At 39.6% G+C, this 26306-nt stretch overlaps 1 protein-coding gene across 1 annotated transcript; it reads left to right on the top strand.

The window, feature by feature from the left end:
• The first annotated feature begins 123 nt into the window (after nucleotides 1–123).
• Nucleotides 124–25597, top strand: pex19 (peroxisomal biogenesis factor 19). Its single transcript, XM_061921090.1, has 8 exons — nucleotides 124–211; nucleotides 15563–15651; nucleotides 15809–15971; nucleotides 16052–16137; nucleotides 16200–16379; nucleotides 19660–19818; nucleotides 20015–20059; nucleotides 23262–25597. The coding sequence occupies exons 1-8, from the start codon at nucleotides 124–126 to the stop codon at nucleotides 23346–23348; spliced, it is 897 nt and encodes a 298-aa protein (XP_061777074.1). The 3' UTR covers nucleotides 23349–25597.
• The last annotated feature ends 709 nt before the right edge of the window (nucleotides 25598–26306 follow it).

Raw genomic sequence — 26306 nt, forward strand, 5'->3', positions numbered from 1 at the left:
AGAGGCCGCTGTTTTGCCGCTACAAATGAAATGACTGCCGTGATGACGTCACGACACGTCTCCCTTTGGACGTCATTTCCGAGCGACACGAGGAAGCAGGTCCGGTTTGGAGGAGAGTCCGTCATGGCGACCTCAGCAGCAGCAGCAGCAGCAGCAGGAGAAGAAGAAGAAGCAAGCGGACACGACGCAGAACTGGACCAACTACTGGACAGTATGCTTATTATTTACACCTTTTCAATAACTGGACCAACTACTGGACAGTACGGTTATAATCTAAACCTTTTCAATAACTGGACCAACTACTGGACAATATGCTTATAATCTAAACCTTTTCAATAACTGGACCAACTACTGGACAGTATGCTTATAATCTAAACCTTTTCAATAACTGGACCAACTACTAGACAGTATGCTTATTATTTACACCTTTCAATAACTGGACCAACTACTGGACAATATGCTTATAATCTAAACCTTTTCAATAACTGGACCAACTACTGGACAATATGCTTATAATCTAAACGTTTTCATTAACTGGACCAACTACTGGACAGTATGCTTATTATTTACACCTTTTCAATAACTGGACCAACTACTGGACAGTACGGTTATAATCTAAACCTTTTCAATAACTGGACCAACTACTGGACAATATGCTTATAATCTAAACCTTTTCAATAACTGGACCAACTACTGGACAGTATGCTTATAATCTAAACCTTTTCAATAACTGGACCAACTACTAGACAGTATGCTTATTATTTACACCTTTCAATAACTGGACCAACTACTGGACAATATGCTTATAATCTAAACCTTTTCAATAACTGGACCAACTACTGGACAATATGCTTATAATCTAAACGTTTTCATTAACTGGACCAACTACTGGACAGTATACTTATTATTTACACCTTTTCAATAACTGGACCAACTACTGGACAGTATGCTTATAATCTAAACCTTTTCAATAACTGGACCAACTACTGGACAGTATGCTTATTATTTACACCTTTTCAATAACTGGACCAACTACTGGACAGTATGCTTATAATCTAAACCTTTTCAATAACTGGACTAACTACTGGACAATATGCTTATAATCTAAACCTTTTCAATAACTGGACCAACTACTGGACAGTATGCTTATAATCTAAACCTTTTCAATAACTGGACCAACTACTGGACAGTACGGTTATAATTTAAACCTTTTCAATAACTGGACCAACTACTGGACAGTATGCTTATTATTTACACCTTTTCAATAACTGGACCAACTACTGGACAGTACGGTTATAATTTAAACCTTTTCAATAACTGGACCAACTACTGGACAGTATGCTTATAATCTAAACCTTTTCAATAACTGGACCAACTACTGGACAATATGCTTATTATTTACACCTTTTCAATAACTGGACCAACTACTGGACAGTATGCTTATAATCTAAACCTTTTCAATAACTGGACCAACTACTAGACAGTATGCTTATTATTTACACCTTTCAATAACTGGACCAACTACTGGACAATATGCTTATAATCTAAACCTTTTCAATAACTGGACCAACTACTGGACAATATGCTTATAATCTAAACCTTTTCAATAACTGGACCAACTACTGGACAATATGCTTATAATCTAAACCTTTTCATTAACTGGACCAACTACTGGACAGTATACTTATTATTTACACCTTTTCAATAACTGGACCAACTACTGGACAATATGCTTATAATCTAAACCTTTTCAATAACTGGACCAACTACTGGACAGTATGCTTATAATCTAAACCTTTTCAATAACTGGACCAACTACTAGACAGTATGCTTATTATTTACACCTTTCAATAACTGGACCAACTACTGGACAATATGCTTATAATCTAAACCTTTTCATTAACTGGACCAACTACTGGACAGTATACTTATTATTTACACCTTTTCAATAACTGGACCAACTACTGGACAATATGCTTATAATCTAAACCTTTTCAATAACTGGACCAACTACTGGACAGTATGCTTATTATTTACACCTTTTCAATAACTGGACCAACTACTGGACAGTATGCTTATAATCTAAACCTTTTCAATAACTGGACCAACTACTGGACAATATGCTTATAATCTAAACCTTTTCAATAACTGGACCAACTACTGGACAGTATGCTTATTATTTACACCTTTTCAATAACTGGACCAACTACTGGACAGTACGGTTATAATTTAAACCTTTTCAATAACTGGACCAACTACTGGACAGTATGCTTATTATTTACACCTTTTCAATAACTGGACCAACTACTGGACAGTACGGTTATAATTTAAACCTTTTCAATAACTGGACCAACTACTGGACAGTATGCTTATAATCTAAACCTTTTCAATAACTGGACCAACTACTGGACAATATGATTATTATTTACACCTTTTCAATAACTGGACCAACTACTGGACAGTATGCTTATAATCTAAACCTTTTCAATAACTGGACCAACTACTGGACAGTATGCTTATTATTTACACCTTTTCAATAACTGGACCAACTACTGGACAGTATGCTTATAATCTAAACCTTTTCAATAACTGGACCAACTACTGGACAGTATGCTTATTATTTACACCTTTTCAATAACTGGACCAACTACTGGACAGTATGCTTATAATCTAAACCTTTTCAATAACTGGACCAACTACTGGACAATATGCTTATAATCTAAACCTTTTCAATAACTGGACCAACTACTGGACAGTATGCTTATTATTTACACCTTTTCAATAACTGGACCAACTACTGGACAGTACGGTTATAATTTAAACCTTTTCAATAACTGGACCAACTACTGGACAGTATGCTTATTATTTACACCTTTTCAATAACTGGACCAACTACTGGACAGTATGCTTATAATCTAAACCTTTTCAATAACTGGACTAACTACTGGACAATATGCTTATAATCTAAACCTTTTCAATAACTGGACCAACTACTGGACAGTATGCTTATAATCTAAACCTTTTCAATAACTGGACCAACTACTGGACAGTACGGTTATAATTTAAACCTTTTCAATAACTGGACCAACTACTGGACAGTATGCTTATTATTTACACCTTTTCAATAACTGGACCAACTACTGGACAGTACGGTTATAATTTAAACCTTTTCAATAACTGGACCAACTACTGGACAGTATGCTTATAATCTAAACCTTTTCAATAACTGGACCAACTACTGGACAATATGCTTATTATTTACACCTTTTCAATAACTGGACCAACTACTGGACAGTATGCTTATAATCTAAACCTTTTCAATAACTGGACCAACTACTAGACAGTATGCTTATTATTTACACCTTTCAATAACTGGACCAACTACTGGACAATATGCTTATAATCTAAACCTTTTCAATAACTGGACCAACTACTGGACAATATGCTTATAATCTAAACCTTTTCAATAACTGGACCAACTACTGGACAATATGCTTATAATCTAAACCTTTTCATTAACTGGACCAACTACTGGACAGTATACTTATTATTTACACCTTTTCAATAACTGGACCAACTACTGGACAATATGCTTATAATCTAAACCTTTTCAATAACTGGACCAACTACTGGACAGTATGCTTATAATCTAAACCTTTTCAATAACTGGACCAACTACTAGACAGTATGCTTATTATTTACACCTTTCAATAACTGGACCAACTACTGGACAATATGCTTATAATCTAAACCTTTTCATTAACTGGACCAACTACTGGACAGTATACTTATTATTTACACCTTTTCAATAACTGGACCAACTACTGGACAATATGCTTATAATCTAAACCTTTTCAATAACTGGACCAACTACTGGACAGTATGCTTATTATTTACACCTTTTCAATAACTGGACCAACTACTGGACAGTATGCTTATAATCTAAACCTTTTCAATAACTGGACCAACTACTGGACAATATGCTTATAATCTAAACCTTTTCAATAACTGGACCAACTACTGGACAATATGCTTATTATTTACACCTTTTCAATAACTGGACCAACTACTGGACAGTATGCTTATAATCTAAACCTTTTCAATAACTGGACCAACTACTGGACAGTATGCTTATTATTTACACCTTTTCAATAACTGGACCAACTACTGGACAGTATGCTTATAATCTAAACCTTTTCAATAACTGGACCAACTACTGGACAATATGCTTATAATCTAAACCTTTTCAATAACTGGACCAACTACTGGACAGTATGCTTATTATTTACACCTTTTCAATAACTGGACCAACTACTGGACAGTACGGTTATAATTTAAACCTTTTCAATAACTGGACCAACTACTGGACAGTATGCTTATTATTTACACCTTTTCAATAACTGGACCAACTACTGGACAGTACGGTTATAATTTAAACCTTTTCAATAACTGGACCAACTACTGGACAGTATGCTTATAATCTAAACCTTTTCAATAACTGGACCAACTACTGGACAATATGCTTATTATTTACACCTTTTCAATAACTGGACCAACTACTGGACAGTATGCTTATAATCTAAACCTTTTCAATAACTGGACCAACTACTGGACAATATGCTTATAATCTAAACCTTTTCAATAACTGGACCAACTACTGGACAGTATGCTTATTATTTACACCTTTTCAATAACTGGACCAACTACTGGACAATATGCTTATAATCTAAACCTTTTCAATAACTGGACCAACTACTGGACAGTATGCTTATTATTTACACCTTTTCAATAACTGGACCAACTACTGGACAATATGCTTATAATCTAAACCTTTTCAATAACTGGACCAACTACTGGACAGTATGCTTATTATTTACACCTTTTCAATAACTGGACCAACTACTGGACAGTATGGTTATAATCTAAACCTTTTCAATAACTGGACCAACTACTGGACAATATGCTTATGATCTAAACCTTTTCAATAACTGGACCAACTACTGGACAATATGCTTATTATTTACACCTTTTCAATAACTGGACCAACTACTGGACAGTACGGTTATAATCTAAACCTTTTCAATAACTGGACCAACTACTGGACAGTAAGGTTATAATTTACACCTTTTCAATAACTGGACCAACTACTGGACAGTACGGTTATAATCTAAACCTTTTCAATAACTGGACCAACTACTGGACAGTATGGTTATAATCTAAACCTTTTCAATAACTGGACCAACTACTGGACAGTACGGTTATAATCTAAACCTTTTCAATAACTGGACCAACTACTGGACAGTATGCTTATAATCTAAACCTTTTCAATACCTGGAACAACTACTGGACAGTACGGTTATAATCTACACCTTTTCAATAACTGGACCAACTACTGGACAGTACGGTTATAATCTAAACCTTTTCAATAACTGGACCAACTACTGGACAGTATGGTTATAATCTAAACCTTTTCAATAACTGGACCAACTACTGGACAGTATGCTTATTATTTACACCTTTTCAATAACTGGACCAACTACTGGACAATATGCTTATTATTTACACCTTTTCAATAACTGGACCAACTACTGGACAGTATGCTTATAATCTAAACCTTTTCAATAACTGGACCAACTACTGGACAATATGCTTATAATCTAAACCTTTTCAATAACTGGACCAACTACTGGACAGTAGGGTTATAATTTACACCTTTTCAATAACTGGACCAACTACTGGACAGTACGGTTATAATCTAAACCTTTTCAATAACTGGACCAACTACTGGACAGTACGGTTATAATCTACACCTTTTCAATAACTGGACCAACTACTGGACAGTACGGTTATAATCTACACCTTTTCAATAACTGGACCAACTACTGGACAGTATGCTTATAATCTAAACCTTTTCAATAACTGGACCAACTACTGGACAATATGCTTATAATCTACACCTTTTCAATAACTGGACCAACTACTGGACAGTACGGTTATAATCTAAACCTTTTCAATAACTGGACCAACTACTGGACAGTATGGTTATAATCTAAACCTTTTCAATACCTGGACCAACTACTGGACAGTATGCTTATTATTTACACCTTTTCAATAACTGGACCAACTACTGGACAGTATGCTTATTATTTACACCTTTTCAATAACTGGACCAACTACTGGACAATATGCTTATTATTTACACCTTTTCAATAACTGGACCAACTACTGGACAGTATGCTTATAATCTAAACCTTTTCAATAACTGGACCAACTACTGGACAGTATGCTTATAATCTAAACCTTTTCAATAACTGGACCAACTACTGGACAGTATGCTTATAATCTAAACCTTTTCAATAACTGGACCAACTACTGGACAGTAGGGTTATAATTTACACCTTTTCAATAACTGGACCAACTACTGGACAGTACGGTTATAATCTAAACCTTTTCAATAACTGGACCAACTACTGGACAGTACGGTTATAATCTACACCTTTTCAATAACTGGACCAACTACTGGACAGTACGGTTATAATCTACACCTTTTCAATAACTGGACCAACTACTGGACAGTACGGTTATAATCTAAACCTTTTCAATAACTGGACCAACTACTGGACAGTATGGTTATAATCTAAACCTTTTCAATACCTGGACCAACTACTGGACAGTACGGTTATAATCTAAACCTTTTCAATAACTGGACCAACTACTGGACAGTATGCTTATTATTTACACCTTTTCAATAACTGGACCAACTACTGGACAATATGCTTATTATTTACACCTTTTCAATAACTGGACCAACTACTGGACAGTATGCTTATAATCTAAACCTTTTCAATAACTGGACCAACTACTGGACAGTATGCTTATAATCTAAACCTTTTCAATAACTGGACCAACTACTGGACAGTATGCTTATAATCTAAACCTTTTCAATAACTGGACCAACTACTGGACAGTAGGGTTATAATTTACACCTTTTCAATAACTGGACCAACTACTGGACAGTATGCTTATAATCTAAACCTTTTCAATAACTGGACCAACTACTGGACAGTATGCTTATTATTTACACCTTTTCAATAACTGGACCAACTACTGGACAGTACGGTTATAATTTAAACCTTTTCAATAACTGGACCAACTACTGGACAGTATGCTTATTATTTACACCTTTTCAATAACTGGACCAACTACTGGACAGTACGGTTATAATTTAAACCTTTTCAATAACTGGACCAACTACTGGACAGTATGCTTATAATCTAAACCTTTTCAATAACTGGACCAACTACTGGACAATATGCTTATTATTTACACCTTTTCAATAACTGGACCAACTACTGGACAGTATGCTTATAATCTAAACCTTTTCAATAACTGGACCAACTACTGGACAATATGCTTATAATCTACACCTTTTCAATAACTGGACCAACTACTGGACAGTATGCTTATAATCTAAACCTTTTCAATAACTGGACCAACTACTGGACAGTATGCTTATAATCTAAACCTTTTCAATAACTGGACCAACTACTGGACAGTATGCTTATTATTTACACCTTTTCAATAACTGGACCAACTACTGGACAGTACGGTTATAATTTAAACCTTTTCAATAACTGGACCAACTACTGGACAGTATGCTTATAATCTAAACCTTTTCAATAACTGGACCAACTACTGGACAATATGCTTATTATTTACACCTTTTCAATAACTGGACCAACTACTGGACAGTATGCTTATAATCTAAACCTTTTCAATAACTGGACCAACTACTGGACAATATGCTTATAATCTAAACCTTTTCAATAACTGGACCAACTACTGGACAGTATGCTTATTATTTACACCTTTTCAATAACTGGACCAACTACTGGACAGTATGCTTATAATCTAAACATTTTCAATAACTGGACCAACTACTGGACAGTATGCTTATAATCTAAACCTTTTCAATAACTGGACCAACTACTGGACAGTATGCTTATAATCTAAACCTTTTCAATAACTGGACCAACTACTGGACAGTAGGGTTATAATTTACACCTTTTCAATAACTGGACCAACTACTGGACAGTATGCTTATAATCTAAACCTTTTCAATAACTGGACCAACTACTGGACAGTATGCTTATTATTTACACCTTTTCAATAACTGGACCAACTACTGGACAGTACGGTTATAATTTAAACCTTTTCAATAACTGGACCAACTACTGGACAGTATGCTTATTATTTACACCTTTTCAATAACTGGACCAACTACTGGACAGTACGGTTATAATTTAAACCTTTTCAATAACTGGACCAACTACTGGACAGTATGCTTATAATCTAAACCTTTTCAATAACTGGACCAACTACTGGACAATATGCTTATTATTTACACCTTTTCAATAACTGGACCAACTACTGGACAGTATGCTTATAATCTAAACCTTTTCAATAACTGGACCAACTACTGGACAGTATGCTTATTATTTACACCTTTTCAATAACTGGACCAACTACTGGACAGTACGGTTATAATTTAAACCTTTTCAATAACTGGACCAACTACTGGACAGTATGCTTATTATTTACACCTTTTCAATAACTGGACCAACTACTGGACAGTACGGTTATAATTTAAACCTTTTCAATAACTGGACCAACTACTGGACAGTATGCTTATAATCTAAACCTTTTCAATAACTGGACCAACTACTGGACAATATGCTTATTATTTACACCTTTTCAATAACTGGACCAACTACTGGACAGTATGCTTATAATCTAAACCTTTTCAATAACTGGACCAACTACTGGACAGTACGGTTATAATCTAAACCTTTTCAATAACTGGACCAACTACTGGACAGTATGCTTATAATCTAAACCTTTTCAATACCTGGAACAACTACTGGACAGTACGGTTATAATCTACACCTTTTCAATAACTGGACCAACTACTGGACAGTACGGTTATAATCTAAACCTTTTCAATAACTGGACCAACTACTGGACAGTATGGTTATAATCTAAACCTTTTCAATAACTGGACCAACTACTGGACAGTATGCTTATTATTTACACCTTTTCAATAACTGGACCAACTACTGGACAGTATGCTTATTATTTACACCTTTTCAATAACTGGACCAACTACTGGACAGTACGGTTATAATCTAAACCTTTTCAATAACTGGACCAACTACTGGACAGTACGGTTATAATCTACACCTTTTCAATAACTGGACCAACTACTGGACAGTATGCTTATAATCTAAACCTTTTCAATAACTGGACCAACTACTGGACAATATGCTTATAATCTACACCTTTTCAATAACTGGACCAACTACTGGACAGTACGGTTATAATCTACACCTTTTCAATAACTGGACCAACTACTGGACAGTACGGTTATAATCTAAACCTTTTCAATAACTGGACCAACTACTGGACAGTATGGTTATAATCTAAACCTTTTCAATACCTGGACCAACTACTGGACAGTATGCTTATTATTTACACCTTTTCAATAACTGGACCAACTACTGGACAGTATGCTTATTATTTACACCTTTTCAATAACTGGACCAACTACTGGACAATATGCTTATTATTTACACCTTTTCAATAACTGGACCAACTACTGGACAGTATGCTTATAATCTAAACCTTTTCAATAACTGGACCAACTACTGGACAGTATGCTTATAATCTAAACCTTTTCAATAACTGGACCAACTACTGGACAGTATGCTTATAATCTAAACCTTTTCAATAACTGGACCAACTACTGGACAGTAGGGTTATAATTTACACCTTTTCAATAACTGGACCAACTACTGGACAGTACGGTTATAATCTAAACCTTTTCAATAACTGGACCAACTACTGGACAGTACGGTTATAATCTACACCTTTTCAATAACTGGACCAACTACTGGACAGTACGGTTATAATCTACACCTTTTCAATAACTGGACCAACTACTGGACAGTACGGTTATAATCTAAACCTTTTCAATAACTGGACCAACTACTGGACAGTATGGTTATAATCTAAACCTTTTCAATACCTGGACCAACTACTGGACAATATGCTTATTATTTACACCTTTTCAATAACTGGACCAACTACTGGACAGTACGGTTATAATCTAAACCTTTTCAATAACTGGACCAACTACTGGACAGTACGGTTATAATCTACACCTTTTCAATAACTGGACCAACTACTGGACAGTACGGTTATAATCTACACCTTTTCAATAACTGGACCAACTACTGGACAGTACGGTTATAATCTAAACCTTTTCAATAACTGGACCAACTACTGGACAGTATGGTTATAATCTAAACCTTTTCAATAACTGGACCAACTACTGGACAATATGCTTATTATTTACACCTTTTCAATAACTGGACCAACTACTGGACAGTATGCTTATAATCTAAACCTTTTCAATAACTGGACCAACTACTGGACAGTATGCTTATAATCTAAACCTTTTCAATAACTGGACCAACTACTGGACAGTATGCTTATAATCTAAACCTTTTCAATAACTGGACCAACTACTGGACAGTAGGGTTATAATTTACACCTTTTCAATAACTGGACCAACTACTGGACAGTACGGTTATAATCCAAACCTTTTCAATAACTGGACCAACTACTGGACAGTACGGTTATAATCTACACCTTTTCAATAACTGGACCAACTACTGGACAGTACGGTTATAATCTACACCTTTTCAATAACTGGACCAACTACTGGACAGTACGGTTATAATCTAAACCTTTTCAATAACTGGACCAACTACTGGACAGTATGGTTATAATCTAAACCTTTTCAATACCTGGACCAACTACTGGACAGTATGCTTATTTACACCTTTTCAATAACTGGACCAACTACTGGACAATATGCTTATTATTTACACCTTTTCAATAACTGGACCAACTACTGGACAGTATGCTTATAATCTAAACCTTTTCAATAACTGGACCAACTACTGGACAGTATGCTTATAATCTAAACCTTTTCAATAACTGGACCAACTACTGGACAGTAGGGTTATAATTTACACCTTTTCAATAACTGGACCAACTACTGGACAGTACGGTTATAATCTAAACCTTTTCAATAACTGGACCAACTACTGGACAGTACGGTTATAATCTACACCTTTTCAATAACTGGACCAACTACTGGACAGTATGCTTATAACCTAAACCTTTTCAATAACTGGACCAACTACTGGACAATATGCTTATAATCTACACCTTTTCAATAACTGGACCAACTACTGGACAGTATGGTTATAATCTAAACCTTTTCAATACCTGGACCAACTACTGGACAGTATGCTTATTATTTACACCTTTTTAATAACTGGACCAACTACTGGACAATATGCTTATTATTTACACCTTTTCAATAACTGGACCAACTACTGGACAGTATGCTTATAATCTAAACCTTTTCAATAACTGGACCAACTACTGGACAATATGCTTATTATTTACACCTTTTCAATAACTGGACCAACTACTGGACAGTATGCTTATAATCTAAACCTTTTCAATAACTGGACCAACTACTGGACAGTATGCTTATAATCTAAACCTTTTCAATAACTGGACCAACTACTGGACAGTATGCTTATAATCTAAACCTTTTCAATAACTGGACCAACTACTGGACAGTAGGGTTATAATTGACACCTTTTCAATAACTGGACCAACTACTGGACAGTACGGTTATAATCTACACCTTTTCAATAACTGGACCAACTACTGGACAGTACGGTTATAATCTACACCTTTTCAATAACTGGACCAACTACTGGACAGTACGGTTATAATCTACACCTTTTCAATAACTGGACCAACTACTGGACAGTATGCTTATAATCTACACCTTTTCAATAACTGGACCAACTACTGTACAGTACGGTTATAATCTAAACCTTTTCAATAACTGGACCAACTACTGGACAGTATGGTTATAATCTAAACCTTTTCAATAACTGGACCAACTACTGGACAGTATGCTTATAATCTAAACCTTTTCAATCCACCTCCATCACGACAAGCCCGTGTGTTCGCTTGTCGTCAGTAGAAAGCCAGCAATCAGGCTGCTGATAAAGTAACTTTACATTTAAAGCATTCGACTTCCAGCCATCCATTTTTTACCGCTTGTCCCTTTTGGGGAGGGGGGTGGAGCCTATCTCAGCTGCATTCGTGTGGAAGGCGGGGTTATTATTACTTCTTATTTAGCACTTGTTGTCACACAAGAACACATAAGATAGTTTTTCCATTAAAGGCCTACTGAAATGAGATGTTCTTATTCAAACGGGGATAGCAGGTCCATTCTATGTGTCATACTTCATCATTTCGCCATATTGCCATATTTGTGCTGAAAGGATTTAGTAGAGAACATCGACGATAAAGTTCGCTACTTTTGGTCACTAATAAAAAAGCCTTGCCTGTACTGGAAGTAGCAGACGATGTGCGCGTGACATCACGGGTTGTGGAGCTCCTCACATTGTTTACAATCATGGCCACCAGCAGCGAGAGCGATTTGAACCGAGAAAGCGACGATTTCCCCATTAATTTGAGCAAGGATGAAAGATTTGTGAATGAGGAAAGTGAGAGTGAAGGACTAGGGGAAAAAAAAAAAAGAGAGAGTTCGCAGCTGCAGGAGGACGCAAGCCCTGCTCATGTCTACGGTAATAGCCGACTTATTACCACAATTTTCTCACCGAAACCTGTCGGTTGACATGTGTTTGGGAACCATGTTCGCTCGACCGCTCTGTTCCATAGTAAAGCTTCACCTTCAGGAATGTAAACAGGGAAACACCGGCTGTGTTTGTGTTGCTAAAGGCAGCCGCAATACACCGCTTCCCACCTACCTCTTTCTTCTTTGACTTCTCTATTATTCAATGAACAAATCATAAAAGATTCAGTAATACAAACCTCCGGAATACTGTGTAGTTATGCGATTAAAGCAGACGACTTTTAGCCGTGATCGGTGCTGGAAGAACATGTCCGCTACAACCGGTGACGTCACGCGCACGCGTCATCATACGTGTCATCATGCGTGTCATACGCGTCATCATGCGTGTCATCATGCGTGTCATCATACGTGTCATCATACGTGTCATCATACGTGTCATCATACGGCGACGTTTTCAGCAGGATACTTAGCAGGAAATTTAAAATTGCAATTTAGTAAACTAAAAAGGCCGTATTGTCATGTGTTGCAATGTTAATATTTCATCATTGATATATAAACTATCAGACTGCGTGGTCGCTAGTAGTGGCTTTCAGTAGGCCTTTAACATAATGTGAAGATGGTCAGACGTGTTGAAAGTTGTAATCCAAAGTGTATTGTAGGGCGATTCTGCACACACACACACATGTGATTCATGAGGTAACTGGAGTCAAAAGTCCAATTAGTCCATGATATTCAATCTTTCAGGGATTATTCTTCTCGGGTGGAGCAAGAACACTGTTGAGTTTGACTAAGAACTTGGTGCTAGGATTCCTTAGATCATAACAGATCATGCACTTTGTACCATTAGGTTTTGTTTGGCAGTAGAACAAGAACACTACTACTTTTACATCCATCCATCTTCTTCCAAGGTCGGGTCGCGGGGGCAGCAGCCTAAGCAGGGAAACCCAGACTTCCCTCTCCCCAGCCACTTGGTCCAGCTCCTCCCGGGGGATCCCGAGGCGTTCTTAGGTCAGCCAGGAGACATAGTCTTCCCAACGTGTCCTAGGTCTTCCCCGTGGCCTCCGACCGGTCGGACGTGTCCGAAACACCTCCTTAGGAAGGCGTTCGGGTGGCATCCTGACCAGACGCTCAAACCACATCATCTGACGCCTCTCATACAATATAAATAAACAGTTTAGATTATTTCTTACTTTTTACACAGCCCTTAAAGCCCCCTGTGTCTAGGGACTTATTTCCTGAGTTTGTAAATATTAACAAAAAACATAAAATATTGTATGATAATCTAATCACCGTAGTATCAACCGTATACTGATACTATACTCTGTATTACTGTCCATATTTGTATCGATTCACCCACATCTGTTTTCTTTCTGGAGCTCCATTGTAGGGGTTAGCGTAGATTATTGTATCCTCCTATAGTGTGTAATGTAGCATGTCTCGCCATTCCTCGTCCTTCAGTGATATTGTTACTTGTTTGGAACCGTTTATTTTCCAGGGTTGCTCACATAGAAGCGGCTATGTAGACGTATCTTAGCTGCTAGCGAGGACACTACATTGCGTTGAATACGCGGGTGTTTGCTTCCATCCATCCATCCATTTTCTACCGCTTATTCCCTGTGCTTGTTGCTGTTATATTTGCAGGACACATCTAGTGTCAGATCTTGGTCCGCGTTGCCGGCAGTAAGTCGGACACGTTTCCAGTGAGGGTTGGACTCCGCCAAGGCTGCCCTTTGTCACCCATTCTGTTCATAACTTTTATGGACAGAATTTCTAGGCGCAGTCAAGTTGTTGAGGGGTTCTGGTTTGGTGACTGCAGGATTAGGTCTCTTGCTTTTTGCAGATGATCTGGTCCTGATGGCTTCATCTGACCGGGATTTTCACCGAGTGTGAAGCGACTGGGATGAGAATCAGCACCTCCAAGTCCGAATCCATGGTTCTCGCCCGGAAAAGGGTGGAGTGCCATCTCCGGGTTGGGGAGGAGACCCTGCCCCAAGTGGAGGAGTTCAAGTACCTAGGAGTCTTGTTCACGAGTGGGGGAAGAGTGGATCATGAGATCGACGTCTTCAATAATGCGGACGTTGTATCGATCCGTTGTGGTGAAGAAGGAGCTGAGTCGGAAGGCAGAGCTCTCAATTTGCCAGTCAATCTACGTTCCCATCCACACCTATGGTCATGAGCTTTGGGTTATGACTGAAAGGACAAGATCACGGGTACAAGCGGCCCAAATGAGTTTGGGTCTCTCCCTTAGAGATAGGGTGAGAAGCTCTGCCATCCGGGAGGAACTCAAAGTAAAGCCGCTGCTCCTCCACATGGAGAGGAGCCAGATGAGGTGGTTCGGGCATCTGGTCAGGATGCCACCCGAACGCCTCCCGAGGGAGGTGTTTAGGGCACGTCCAACCAGTAGGAGGCCACGGGGAAGACCCAGGACACGTTGGGAAGACTTTCTCTACCGGATGCCCTGGGAACGCCTCGGGATCCCCCGGGAAGAGCTGGACCTAGTGGCTGGGGAGAGGGAAGTCTGGGCTTCCCTGCTTAGGCTGCTGCCCCCGCGACCCCACCTCGGATAAGCGGAAGAAGATGGATGGATGGACATCTAGATTGTGTCATCAACATGCATTGTCAAAATATAACGATAGTAATAAAAGCTTTGTTGTCAGCCTATATCATATTATCCTTATCAATGATATCACGCAGCTCTAGTAGCCCTTTGTCCAACATTAGTTTTGTGTGTCCAGTCTTCTTTGGCACTGCTTAATGGAGCACAAGGAGTTGAGTTAATTGGTGGTAAAATGTTGTTTTTGCAACTGTCAGGTGCGCTGGATGACTTTGACAAAACATCTGCACCTGTGCCTCCTGAATCTAAAGCTCCTTCCTCCTCTTCCAGCCATGGAGCAGAGAAGGTTGGTGTCCGCTGACCATCAGTCATTTGGGCTAAAACATCTTTGAAAGCCTTTTCGAGTAAAAACCTGCTGTCAACAACCTTTTTGACACCAGAGCATGCTAAAAAATGTGAGTGGAATAATATTTCATGCATTTTTTTTCTGTCTTCCCGCCCAGCCGCCGCTGCTTGAGGACTGCAAGCTCTTCGAGACGCTCTTCAAGGGCGACATGGCCGCCCAAGCCCAGCAGGAATGGGAGAAGGCCATGACTGAGCTGGCCCAGGAGGAGCCCGACCTGCTCCAGCACTTTCAAAAACTCTCAGAAGCGGCCGGCAAAGTTGGTGGGTTTAGTTTACTGGCCTTTTTTTCTTTGAATTGTGTTGCTTTGCTGTGTTAGTAATGGTGCTTTTATTCTATGCAGGCACTGACACCGCCTCCCAACAAGAGTTCACCTCATGCCTCAAGGAAACTCTCCACGGCCTCGCCAAGAACGCAGACAACCTGCAGGTGGAAACCACCGGTCGGGATTCAACCCAACAAAAGTCACTCGCATGCTTGTTTGTCTGCAGAGTTCGGGACTCGCCGGAGACGATCTTGTCAAAGCTCTTGGAGGCCTGGGCTTGGACGAGAATGCTGAGGCCGGCGGGAGCGGCGACGACGGCAACATCCTGCCAATCATGCAGTCCATCATGCAGAATCTTCTATCCAAGGAGGTGCTTTATCCGTCCTTAAAGGAGATTACAGCTAAGGTTGGTATCATTTTCGATTGAAGGGTTCCTGGATCGATTCCAGCTCCCGGCATGCTAGACTGGTGGTACACTGCAGGCCCAAAGTAGCCCAAATCTGATCTTTTCCCCAAAAAAAATTTTTTCTAGCTGGATATTTACACTGCAAGTAAAATGTGTTGTTTATCAGACTCCAGTAAAAGCATGCATAGGCCCAAATGCACTTTTGTATGCGCATTTGGAAAAAGTGTAAACAAAGTAATTTGACCAGAAGTTGATCTGTTGAAACAAGCTACCTCTTGTAGATAAAGAGTTGATTTGGCACTGGCGCTACAAGCAAGTGATTATTTTATTTAGAGATGTCCGATAATGACTTTGTTGCTGATACCCCATATTCCGATATTGTCCAACTCTTAATTATTGATTCCGATATCAACCGATACATACAGTCGTGGAATTAACACATTAGTATGCCTAATTTTGCGGGATGCTTTAAACAATGTAACAAGGTTTTCCAAAATAAATCAACTCAAGTTATGGAAAAAATGCCAACATGGCACTGCCATATTTATTATTAAAGTCACAAAGTGCATTATTTTTTTTTAATATGCCTCAAAACAGCAGCTTGGAATTTGGGACATGCTCAGGTTGAGGTAGGCGGGGTTGAGGTGGGGGGGCGGGGGGTGTATATTGTAGCGTCCCAGAAGAGTTAGTGCTGTAAGCGGTTCTGGGTATTTGTTCTGTTGTGTTTATATTGTGTTACAGTGCGGATGTTCTCCCTAAATGTGTTTGTCGTCATTGTTGGATGTGGGTTCACAGTGTGGTGCATATTTGTAACAGTGTTCGAGTTGTTTATACGGCCACCCTCAGTGTGACCTGTATGGCTGTTGACCAAGTATGCCTTGCATTCAATTGTGTGTGTGAAAAAAGCCGTAGATATTATGTGATTGGGCCGGCACGCAAAGGCAGTGCCTTTAAGGTTTATTGCCGCTCTGTACTTCTCCCTACGTCCGCGTACCACTCCGTACAGCAGCGTTTTATCCATCCGTCCATCTTCTTCCGCTTATCTGTGGTCAGGTCGCGGGGGCAGCAGCCCAAGCAGGGAAGCCCAGACTTCCCTCTCCCCAGCCACTTGGTCCAGCTCTTCCCGGGGGATCCTGTGGTGTTCCCAGGCCAGCCGGGAGACATAGTCTTCCCAACATGTCCTGGGTCTTCACCGTGGCCTCCTACCGGTCGGACGTGCCCTAAACACCTCAGTAGCGAGGCGTTCGGGTGGCATCCTGACCAGATGCCCGAACCACCTCATCTGGCTCCTCTCCATGTGGAGGAGCAGCGGCTTTACTTTGAGTTCCTCCCGGCTGGCAGAGCTTCTCACCCTATCTCTAAGTGAGAGACCCGCCACCTGGTGGAGGAATTTCAATTTTGTAAAAAGTCATGAATTTTGAAACTGATAATTACCCATATCACATTTTAAAGCTTTTATCGGCAGTCCGATATTATCGGCAGTTTCTGAGTATTTTGAATACCATGCACTTTGCGATTTGGTGTACTCTTTCCTCAACTGCAAGCCATCCCAATTTGGTAAAGTGGGCTTGAGTCAGGTGAGTCTTGTATGGGAGGTTGATCAGGAGTCTCACCAGCTTGTTTTGGGAAGTTTGCAGTTTTGTTTTTACTGGCTTGGGGATACTGGTGAACCATGACGTGCAGGTGTAGTCAAAATGACACTGTCTGAGGTAGGGATGTAACGGTACATGTATGTGTTTTGAACCGTTTCGGTACGGGGGTTTCGGTTCGGCTCGGAGGTGTACCGAACGAGTACACATGCTAGCAGTGACCGGGCTAGGACAACATGTAAAAGCCAGAGCTGAAAGACCCTCCTGCCTCGTTAAGATCTCCCGTCTGGGAACACTTTGGCTGTGTGATACAACCATGGAGGACGGAGGTTTGCCGACATTGTTCAGCAGCTGCTTCTGACAACACGTCAAACATGTCTTGCACCTTTCCTGCTTCTGGCTCGAGGAGCGCAGAGTAGACACTCCTCCAAGGCTGGTGTATTCTCGGGGGCAACACCCTTCACTCTACCCGGCAGTGGGTCTCCACAGCTCCGGACTCCAGGATAAATGAAGAGTCCGGCGATTAGTTGTAAATCGTGGCTTTATTGGGGTCTTGCACACAGCCAATCCAACAGAACACTAGCCACTCCCCACACTCACCTACCGCTCCCTCACCTCGCTCGCCCACACACTCATCGCACATGCTGTCACATATTAAAGGGCCACACACACATAACACATGCTAACCCATTTGAAGCATCACCAGCGCATTCAAGCAGCCTCTCATCGGCGAGTCAAAAACATGTTTTTATAGCGGCAGATTTAAGTCGAAATTGCATTAAAAAATAGATTTTGACCCACTTCTATGGTGGATGAACAAAGAGCCCATATATCCTCTTGCTGCCAAGTTAGCCAGGCTGGCGGGGAAAGAAAAGTTAATCTGAAGCTGAGTTGGCTTGAAGCTGTTTAATGTTGCACTTTTTATATGTAGAAGAAAAGTTGTCATTTCATTTAATCTGAGCAACAACTTGAGGCAGTTTAACGTTGATGAAGGTGGACCCCGACTTAAACAAGTTGAAAAACTTATTGGTGGTCAATTTAACGGAATATTTACTGTACTGTGCAATCTACTAATAAAAGTCTCAATCAATCAATCAAAATAAGCACTTTATATGTAGAAAGATTTTGTTAAACCATTCTGAGCCTTATTTAGTTTTTATTTTAGGTAAGTTGACCACATTAACCCTGGCAATAGACCCTGTGTGTATATATGTGTGTTATGCCATTATTTACACATTTGGTAAATAAATAACCAAAAAATTTATATTTTGTTGTTTTCTTACTGCACCGAAAATGAACCGAACCGTAACCTCTAAACCGAGGTACGTACCGAAGCGAAATGTCTGTGTACCGTTACACCCCTAGTATGAGGGCACTGGCAAGGGTCTTAATCGTATCCCCGTTGATAAACGCAGAAATCCTGGCCAAAAATCTAGTTTTATTATTAATGTTGGTGATTGCTTTTAATTTCAGCCGAGAGAGTGTTGTCCAGTATACAACCTAGGTCACTGTGTCCTTGGGCAAAACCTTGTTCCTCGTGCTGGTCACAGTGGTGTTTGAGCCCATGCTCTTCTGGCGACCCATCTGTCTGTCTACCTGGACGGGTTCTACTTCAAAACAAAATGCGGCAATTCAAGTTTCTAATTAAATAAGATTAAACAAAAAATAATTATAAACGTTGCTCTTGTCAGTATCCAGAGTGGTTGGAGGCCAACAAGGCCAGTCTAACCCCAGAGGACTTTCAGCGCTATGAGCAGCAGGCCAAGGTCATGGGGGACATCTGCCTGCACTTTGAGAAGGAGGAGGACCAGGAAGGTGCATTTGAAAGCATCATGGACCTCATGCAGAAGGTGAGAGAGCGCCATCTACGTTTGGCTCACCTTTGAGTTGGTAAACCACCATCACTTGGCAATGAAAAAACTTTCAAACGTTAACATAGTGTTGAGTTTAATTCAGTGTCAGTTTATTTGGAACATACAATTTAATGCGTGGCATATTTCCAGTTGTTTCATTTCTGCACCAATACCACATTGTTTTTGTTCACAGCTACAAGACCTCGGCCAACCACCCAAAGAACTAGCAGGAGACGCGGTAAGTTCCTACACATGGAATGTTCTAGTAATCCATTCATCTAATGTTGGTGTTTCCCCAACTTTATTGAGCCCATGCACATATTTTACATGAGGAAAAACCCCATGGCACGGAACCATGCACACCGCAACATTCTGTAGAAGGAATATCAACGTTTTTTTTTACATACAGCACCTGCATGTACGGTGGCCAACAGGGGCCAACTTTGCAATACGTGGAAAACACTCCTCATTCAATCAGTAGCTCTATAATGATGTTTTAAAAAGTATAATAAATACAAAAAATTAACTTTTTTAGTCCGCCAACTCTTTTAGGGGATTCCAGTTCATGTTCTGCATGTTCCTCACACACCTGGCTCTGCTTTTAGCATGACTTCTATGGACAGTCAAATGGGACAAAAGTAAATAAAAAACATCTTTAAATATTTATTTAAATGTATCATTAATTAAATAAATTATTAAAATTGTTTGTAAACTTTTGACCACGACTGTATTAGTCTTAAATGAGGGTTAATTTAACACTTAATTTAGGCCAAAGATATGTACAATATGCCTTTAAAAATGTGGTGTGCTAAAGCCCCTGATATTTGAAGCGTGATGTGGCAATGGACCATCCATCCATTTTCTACCGCTTATTCCCTTCGGGGTCGCGGGGGGCGCTGGAGCCTATCTCAGCTACGATCGGGCGGAAGGCAGGTTACACGAGGCGGCAAGAGATCTTTTAAGCAAAATATAGTCCAAAATTCAAATAAAATTGTGTGAAGTAGGGCTGAGCAATATGGCCTTTTATTAATATTTCAATATTTTTAGGCCATGCCGCAATACAAGATATATATCTCCATATTTTGCCTTAGCCTTGAATGAACACTTGATGCATATAATGACAGCAGTATGATGATTCTATGTGTCTACATTCAAACATTCTTCTTCCTACTGCATTAATATATGCACATTTTAAACTTTCATGCAGAGAGGGAAATCACAACTAAAAGAGTATTTATTAAGCAGTTATTAAGCAGTGGCACAAACATTCATGTCATTTCAAAACAGAAAGTGAAAGATTGTCAGAGACATTTTAAAACAAGCTATGAGTGCACTTTTGTGCATGATGTCACTAAGATGACATATCAAAACAACACTAAATTAAAGTTCACTTCTTGTACAGAACACCACTACAATAGTTTAAAACAAGTAAAGTGCACTTTTGTGCATGATGTCACACAAGATATTTCAATAATTGTCAAATAAAAATGAGCTGCATAAAAGGAAATCCAATAGTGTATGTCCTTCACTATGTGGTAGGTTCCTAGGGGCTTCACGGTGGCCGAGGGGTTAGTGCGTCTGCCTCACAATACGAAGGTCCTGCAGTCCTGGGTTCAAATCCAGGCTCGGGATCTTTCTGTGTGGAGTTTGCATGTTCTCCCCGTGAATGCGTGGGTTCCCTCCGGGTACTCCGGCTTCCTCCCACTTCCAAAGACATGCACCTGGGGATCGGTTGATTGGCAACACTAAATTGGCCCTAGTGTGTGAATGTGCGTGTGAATGTTGTCTGTCTATCTGTGTTGGCCCTGGGATGAGGTGGCGACTTGTCCAGGGTGTACCCCGCCTTCCGCCCAATTGTAGCTGAGATAGGCGCCAGCGCCCCCCGCGACCCCGAAAGGGAATAAGCGGTAGAAAATGGATGGATGGATGGATGTCCTTCACTATGTGGTAGGTTCCTGCGGATGTTGTCTTCTTCTGCTGTTGACTATTTTATTCATACGGTGTTGATGTGGAAATAGTTGCTTCGGCATTTTGTTGGTGTGGCACCGAACGGAGATGTTGACATGTGGAGTTTCAAGCACTCTTCATCCTCTAGCGCAGGGGTGCCCATTATGTCCATCGCGAGCTACCAGTCAATCGTGGAGGATGTGTTAGTCGATCACCAGCCAGGCATTCAAAAAAATAGGCCTAAAAATGAGCGATGATCAATCTTCACCAAGACGTCACTTGATTGACATTCACGACACCTGAAGGCCTTGTGAGATGACGCTGGCTGCTGCCAGCTCATTATTAAGAAAACATGATAGACAGGAAGGCCAGAAACACTTTTTATTTCAACACATTCGCGCCGTACCTGCTGTTAAAACTCTAAAGACCGACTGCACAGTTCCTATCTTCACAATAAAAGCGCTGCTTCCTCTTGCCTGTGCTAACAAAATAAGAGTCTCAGAAGGCTGGCGTGCACAAGCTAGCAAGCTACGGAGCTAATGGATTTCTTCTGAAGTGTATAAAAAGGAGTATGGAAGTTGGACAAATAAGATGCCAAAAAGCAAGCACTTTCATGTGGTATTGGACAGAAAGGAGGACTTTTGTCCTCCATTTGAAAATGCTGACGTTATCCGCACTACTGTCGGATTCCAATCAATGCAAGTCATCAGAATCAGGTAATACTCCAACTTTTATCCTTGTCTTCATGAAAGAAAGGACTCTATATGTGTTAAACATTATTGCATTATCATTAAAAACCTTTATTTTTGTTTTGAAAAATGTATGTTTCATAAATAAAAACATATAAATGATATCTATGAATGAGGTAGATCTCCTCCACCTGGTCAATTGAAAAGTAGCTGGCCTGCAGAAGAAGTTTGGGCACCCCTGCCCTCGTGGGTGACTTTTCAAATGATGCTACATTAGTAGTAGGTGCTACTCTTTGTAGCAACGCTTTTGCCGCATAATTGTTCAACATCTTCCTGCTTGAAGCCAAACCACCGCCAGACAATGGACCCCCTGCTGTTTTTCCTGGGAATTAATTCTTCCTTTATTTGTTACCAGATTCGCACCTTCTCTCTCTCGTATTACCACCCGCACCACACCGTTAGCATCACAGCTAATGTTACCATGTCGCTACCTGTCTGCTCGCCTGGAGCATGTGTCGTATGCAAGAAGGTGCGCTTGTTTCATGTCTCTGAGAAGCAGAGACATGAAAGAGTGGGAAGAGCATGTAGTGTAATGCCCGCAGCTAAAAGCAACTGCGTGAGAACTTATACTCCAATATCATGATATAGTCATTTTCTGTATCGCACAGAGACAAACCCGCGACATATATGGAGTATATCCATATATCGCCCAGCCCTCGTGTGGAGATTGAACTTTTTCAGTCATCAAACCATATAGATCATATTTTTTGATTCAGGTATGACATCATTCCCCTTCCCTTGCAGCCTCCTGGCTTAAACTTCGACATGGAGTCCCTCAACCTTCCAGCAGGCGTTGGCGGCGGCGCGGCTGAGCAGTGCTCCGTCATGTGACGAGGCAGCGGCTCAATTGTGTGTGGCCATGCCGGCCTTGAAGATGAAGAAAAGAAGGTCTGGTGGGAGCGTGGCAGTGAAATGAAAGGAAGCTGCTACAATCCAACACTTATGAGAGACATTTTAACATAAATGCCTTTTTTTAATTGCATTCCCTCCAACTGAGCTTACTAAGCACTGCCCCTCTCTAAGCACTATTTTAAAATACTGCAAAGTTAGTGAAAAGTATCCAATACCCGTCAGGTCATTGTTGTGCTAGTAGTGTAATCGTCCTCAAACACTTGTCTGTCTACAGGACTTACTGCAACTTATCCAATTACTTTCTTCATGTGATAATTGTTGATCATTCTTTCATTGCTTACACAAAACAACTCATTAGAATTGATTATTACCTCACTGTAATGTTCCCTTCATTTGGAGTGTTGGAGATGATTCCTGAATGCCTTTAAGTTTTCATCTAGTGTCGGTTAACCCTGCAAAAGTCTTTTCCCCGAGCCGCCATTTGTTTTATCGTGAATATTGACGTTCGCTTTCAGTGGGTGGTCCATGAGGTTTTCATCCCCACTGTACTAGACCAGACCTGGGCACATTAAGGCCCCGGGGCCACATGCAGCTCGTTAAGCTTTTCAATCTGGCCTGCCGGACATTCCCAAATAATTTATTTAGATCTTTAAGATGGAATGTTTAGCTGCCGTTATGATGTGCACTCATCTTTTCGAACCACCGGAAGTCTTCAACTATACTAAGTCTTTCAATGCTTGGAATCTGCAACTATGGATGATATACTAGTTACTATGGTCATCTAATTAGTTACTATGGTCATCTAATGAGTTACTATGCTCATCTAATTAGTTACTATGGTGATCTAATTAGTTACTATGGTCATCTAATTAGTTACTATGGTCATCTAATTAGTTACTATGCTCATCTAATTAGTTACTATGGTGATCTAATTAGTTACTATGGTCATCTAATTAGTTACTATGGTCATCTAATTAGTTACCATAGTCATCTAATTAGTCACAATGGTCATCTAATTAGTTACTATGGTCATCTAATTAGTTACTATGGTCATCTAATTAGTCACAATGGTCATCTAATTAGTTACTATGGTCATCTAATTAGTTACTATGGTCATCTAATTAGTCACAATGGTCATCTAATTAGTCACTATGGTCATCTAATTAGTTACTATGGTCATCTAATTAGTTACTATGGTCCTCTAATGAGTTACTATGGTCATCTAATTGGTTACTATGGTCATCTAATTAGTCACTATGGTCATCTAATTAGTTACTATGGTCATCTAATTGGTTACTATGGTCATCTAATGAGTTACTATGGTCATCTAATGAGTTACTATGGTCATCTAATTATTTACTATGGTCATCTAATTAGTCACTATGGTCATCTAATTAGTCACTATGGTCATCTAATTAGTTACTATGGTCATCTAATTAGTCACTATGGTCATCTAATTAGTCACTATGGTCATCTAATTAGTTACTATGGTCATCTAATTAGTCACTATGGTCATCTAATTAGTCACTATGGTCATCCAGGTCACAGCAGCTCAGACGAGGCACCAAGCAGTGTGGGCGGGAAGCGTCTCCACAGACACGGAAGGAGTTTTTCATAAACAAAGCTGTAAAGCTTAGTGATATGTCAGATATATCATAATGTAGGTGGGTTTATTTTGTCGATGAAAAGGGGGTGTGATGTTCATATCTTGTCAATATTCATTGTTTTATCGTTCATAGAAAAATGTAAAATTACATTTTTTTAAGGCAGTCTGTCATAATGTTTTAGCATTCAATCAGACATTATTATGAATATTTGTATTAGTGTCCCTAAAAATAGATATACCACCCCCCAGACACATTTCTTTTCTCTAAATGTGGCCCCTGAGTCAAAATAATTGCCCAGGCCTGTACTAGAGCATAGTGTGCTAAGCTCTCCTGTCTGTGCGTGTGTGTTCCCCAAAAGTTCCAATAGTAAAGACCTCAACAATTGTGGGGATTGAAGTAATGGGTTGCAGGTTAAAGGTTGTTGAGCTGCATGACTACAGAGATTGATCCTGAATGCACAGATTAAATCAAGTAGGAGGCATTGTGTGCTTCCAACAGGCAATCCATTCAACTAACGGTCAAACCCCAGGGCTTTGTTTCGCAGAAAAACTGTTAAGGTTGTTCTTGTTTTTTTCCTAATTTTGTAAATATACTGAATAAATTAATGATGATAAAGATTGACTCAGTTTGTGGATTTCACTATTTTCAACAAATATTTTGGATTATAGTTTTACAGAAGTACAGTTGACTTTTAGGTTAAAACCATATTGATTGATTGATACTTTTACTAGTAGATTGCACAGTACAGTACATATTCAGTACAATTGACCACTAAATGGTAACACCCCAATAAGTTTTTCAACTTGTTTAAGTCGGGGTCCACCTTCATCAATTCATGGGGCGTAGCCCCAAATTTTAGGCCCCCCATCCCACCCTAAACTCAACTTGGCCGCCCCATACACACACACTTGGTATGTTGACATGCACTAAAAAACTAATTAGTCCATTGATTTGTTTGAAATCAGCTGTTAATATGAATTTAAATAATCCTTTAACCTGTCATTCATGTAAATATGTATAAAAATACAGGTGAAACTTCAAAATTGGAATGTGCAAAGATCCATTCAGGTCAGCAATTCATCTTCAAATGTGAAGTTAATGTTATAGAAACTTGCAAAGTGAGATATAACAAGCCTTTATTTGTTATAATTGTGATGATCACCATGGATTACAGTTTTTGAGAACCCCAAAGATTTTCAATTCGAGGTTTTCATAAAATGTAAGCCATGATCATCAAAAGATCCTATCCATCCATCCATTTTCTACAGCTTATTCCCTTTGGGGTCGCGGGGGTCGCTGGTGCCTATCTCAGCTACAATCGGGCGGAAGG

This window comes from Nerophis ophidion, linkage group LG14 (assembly GCF_033978795.1).
Source record: "Nerophis ophidion isolate RoL-2023_Sa linkage group LG14, RoL_Noph_v1.0, whole genome shotgun sequence".
In the NCBI taxonomy this organism is placed as follows: Eukaryota; Metazoa; Chordata; class Actinopteri; order Syngnathiformes; family Syngnathidae; genus Nerophis; species Nerophis ophidion.

Excerpts from the sequence above, each read along its gene's own strand:
- pex19 (XM_061921090.1), top strand. The coding sequence starts at position 124 with ATGGCGACCTCAGCAGCAGCAGCAGCAGCAGCAGGAGAAGAAGAAGAA. Across the intron at positions 16,380-19,659 it reads TAAAGGAGATTACAGCTAAG|TATCCAGAGTGGTTGGAGGC; the intron begins GTTGGTATCATT and ends TGCTCTTGTCAG. Across the intron at positions 20,060-23,261 it reads AAGAACTAGCAGGAGACGCG|CCTCCTGGCTTAAACTTCGA; the intron begins GTAAGTTCCTAC and ends CTTCCCTTGCAG.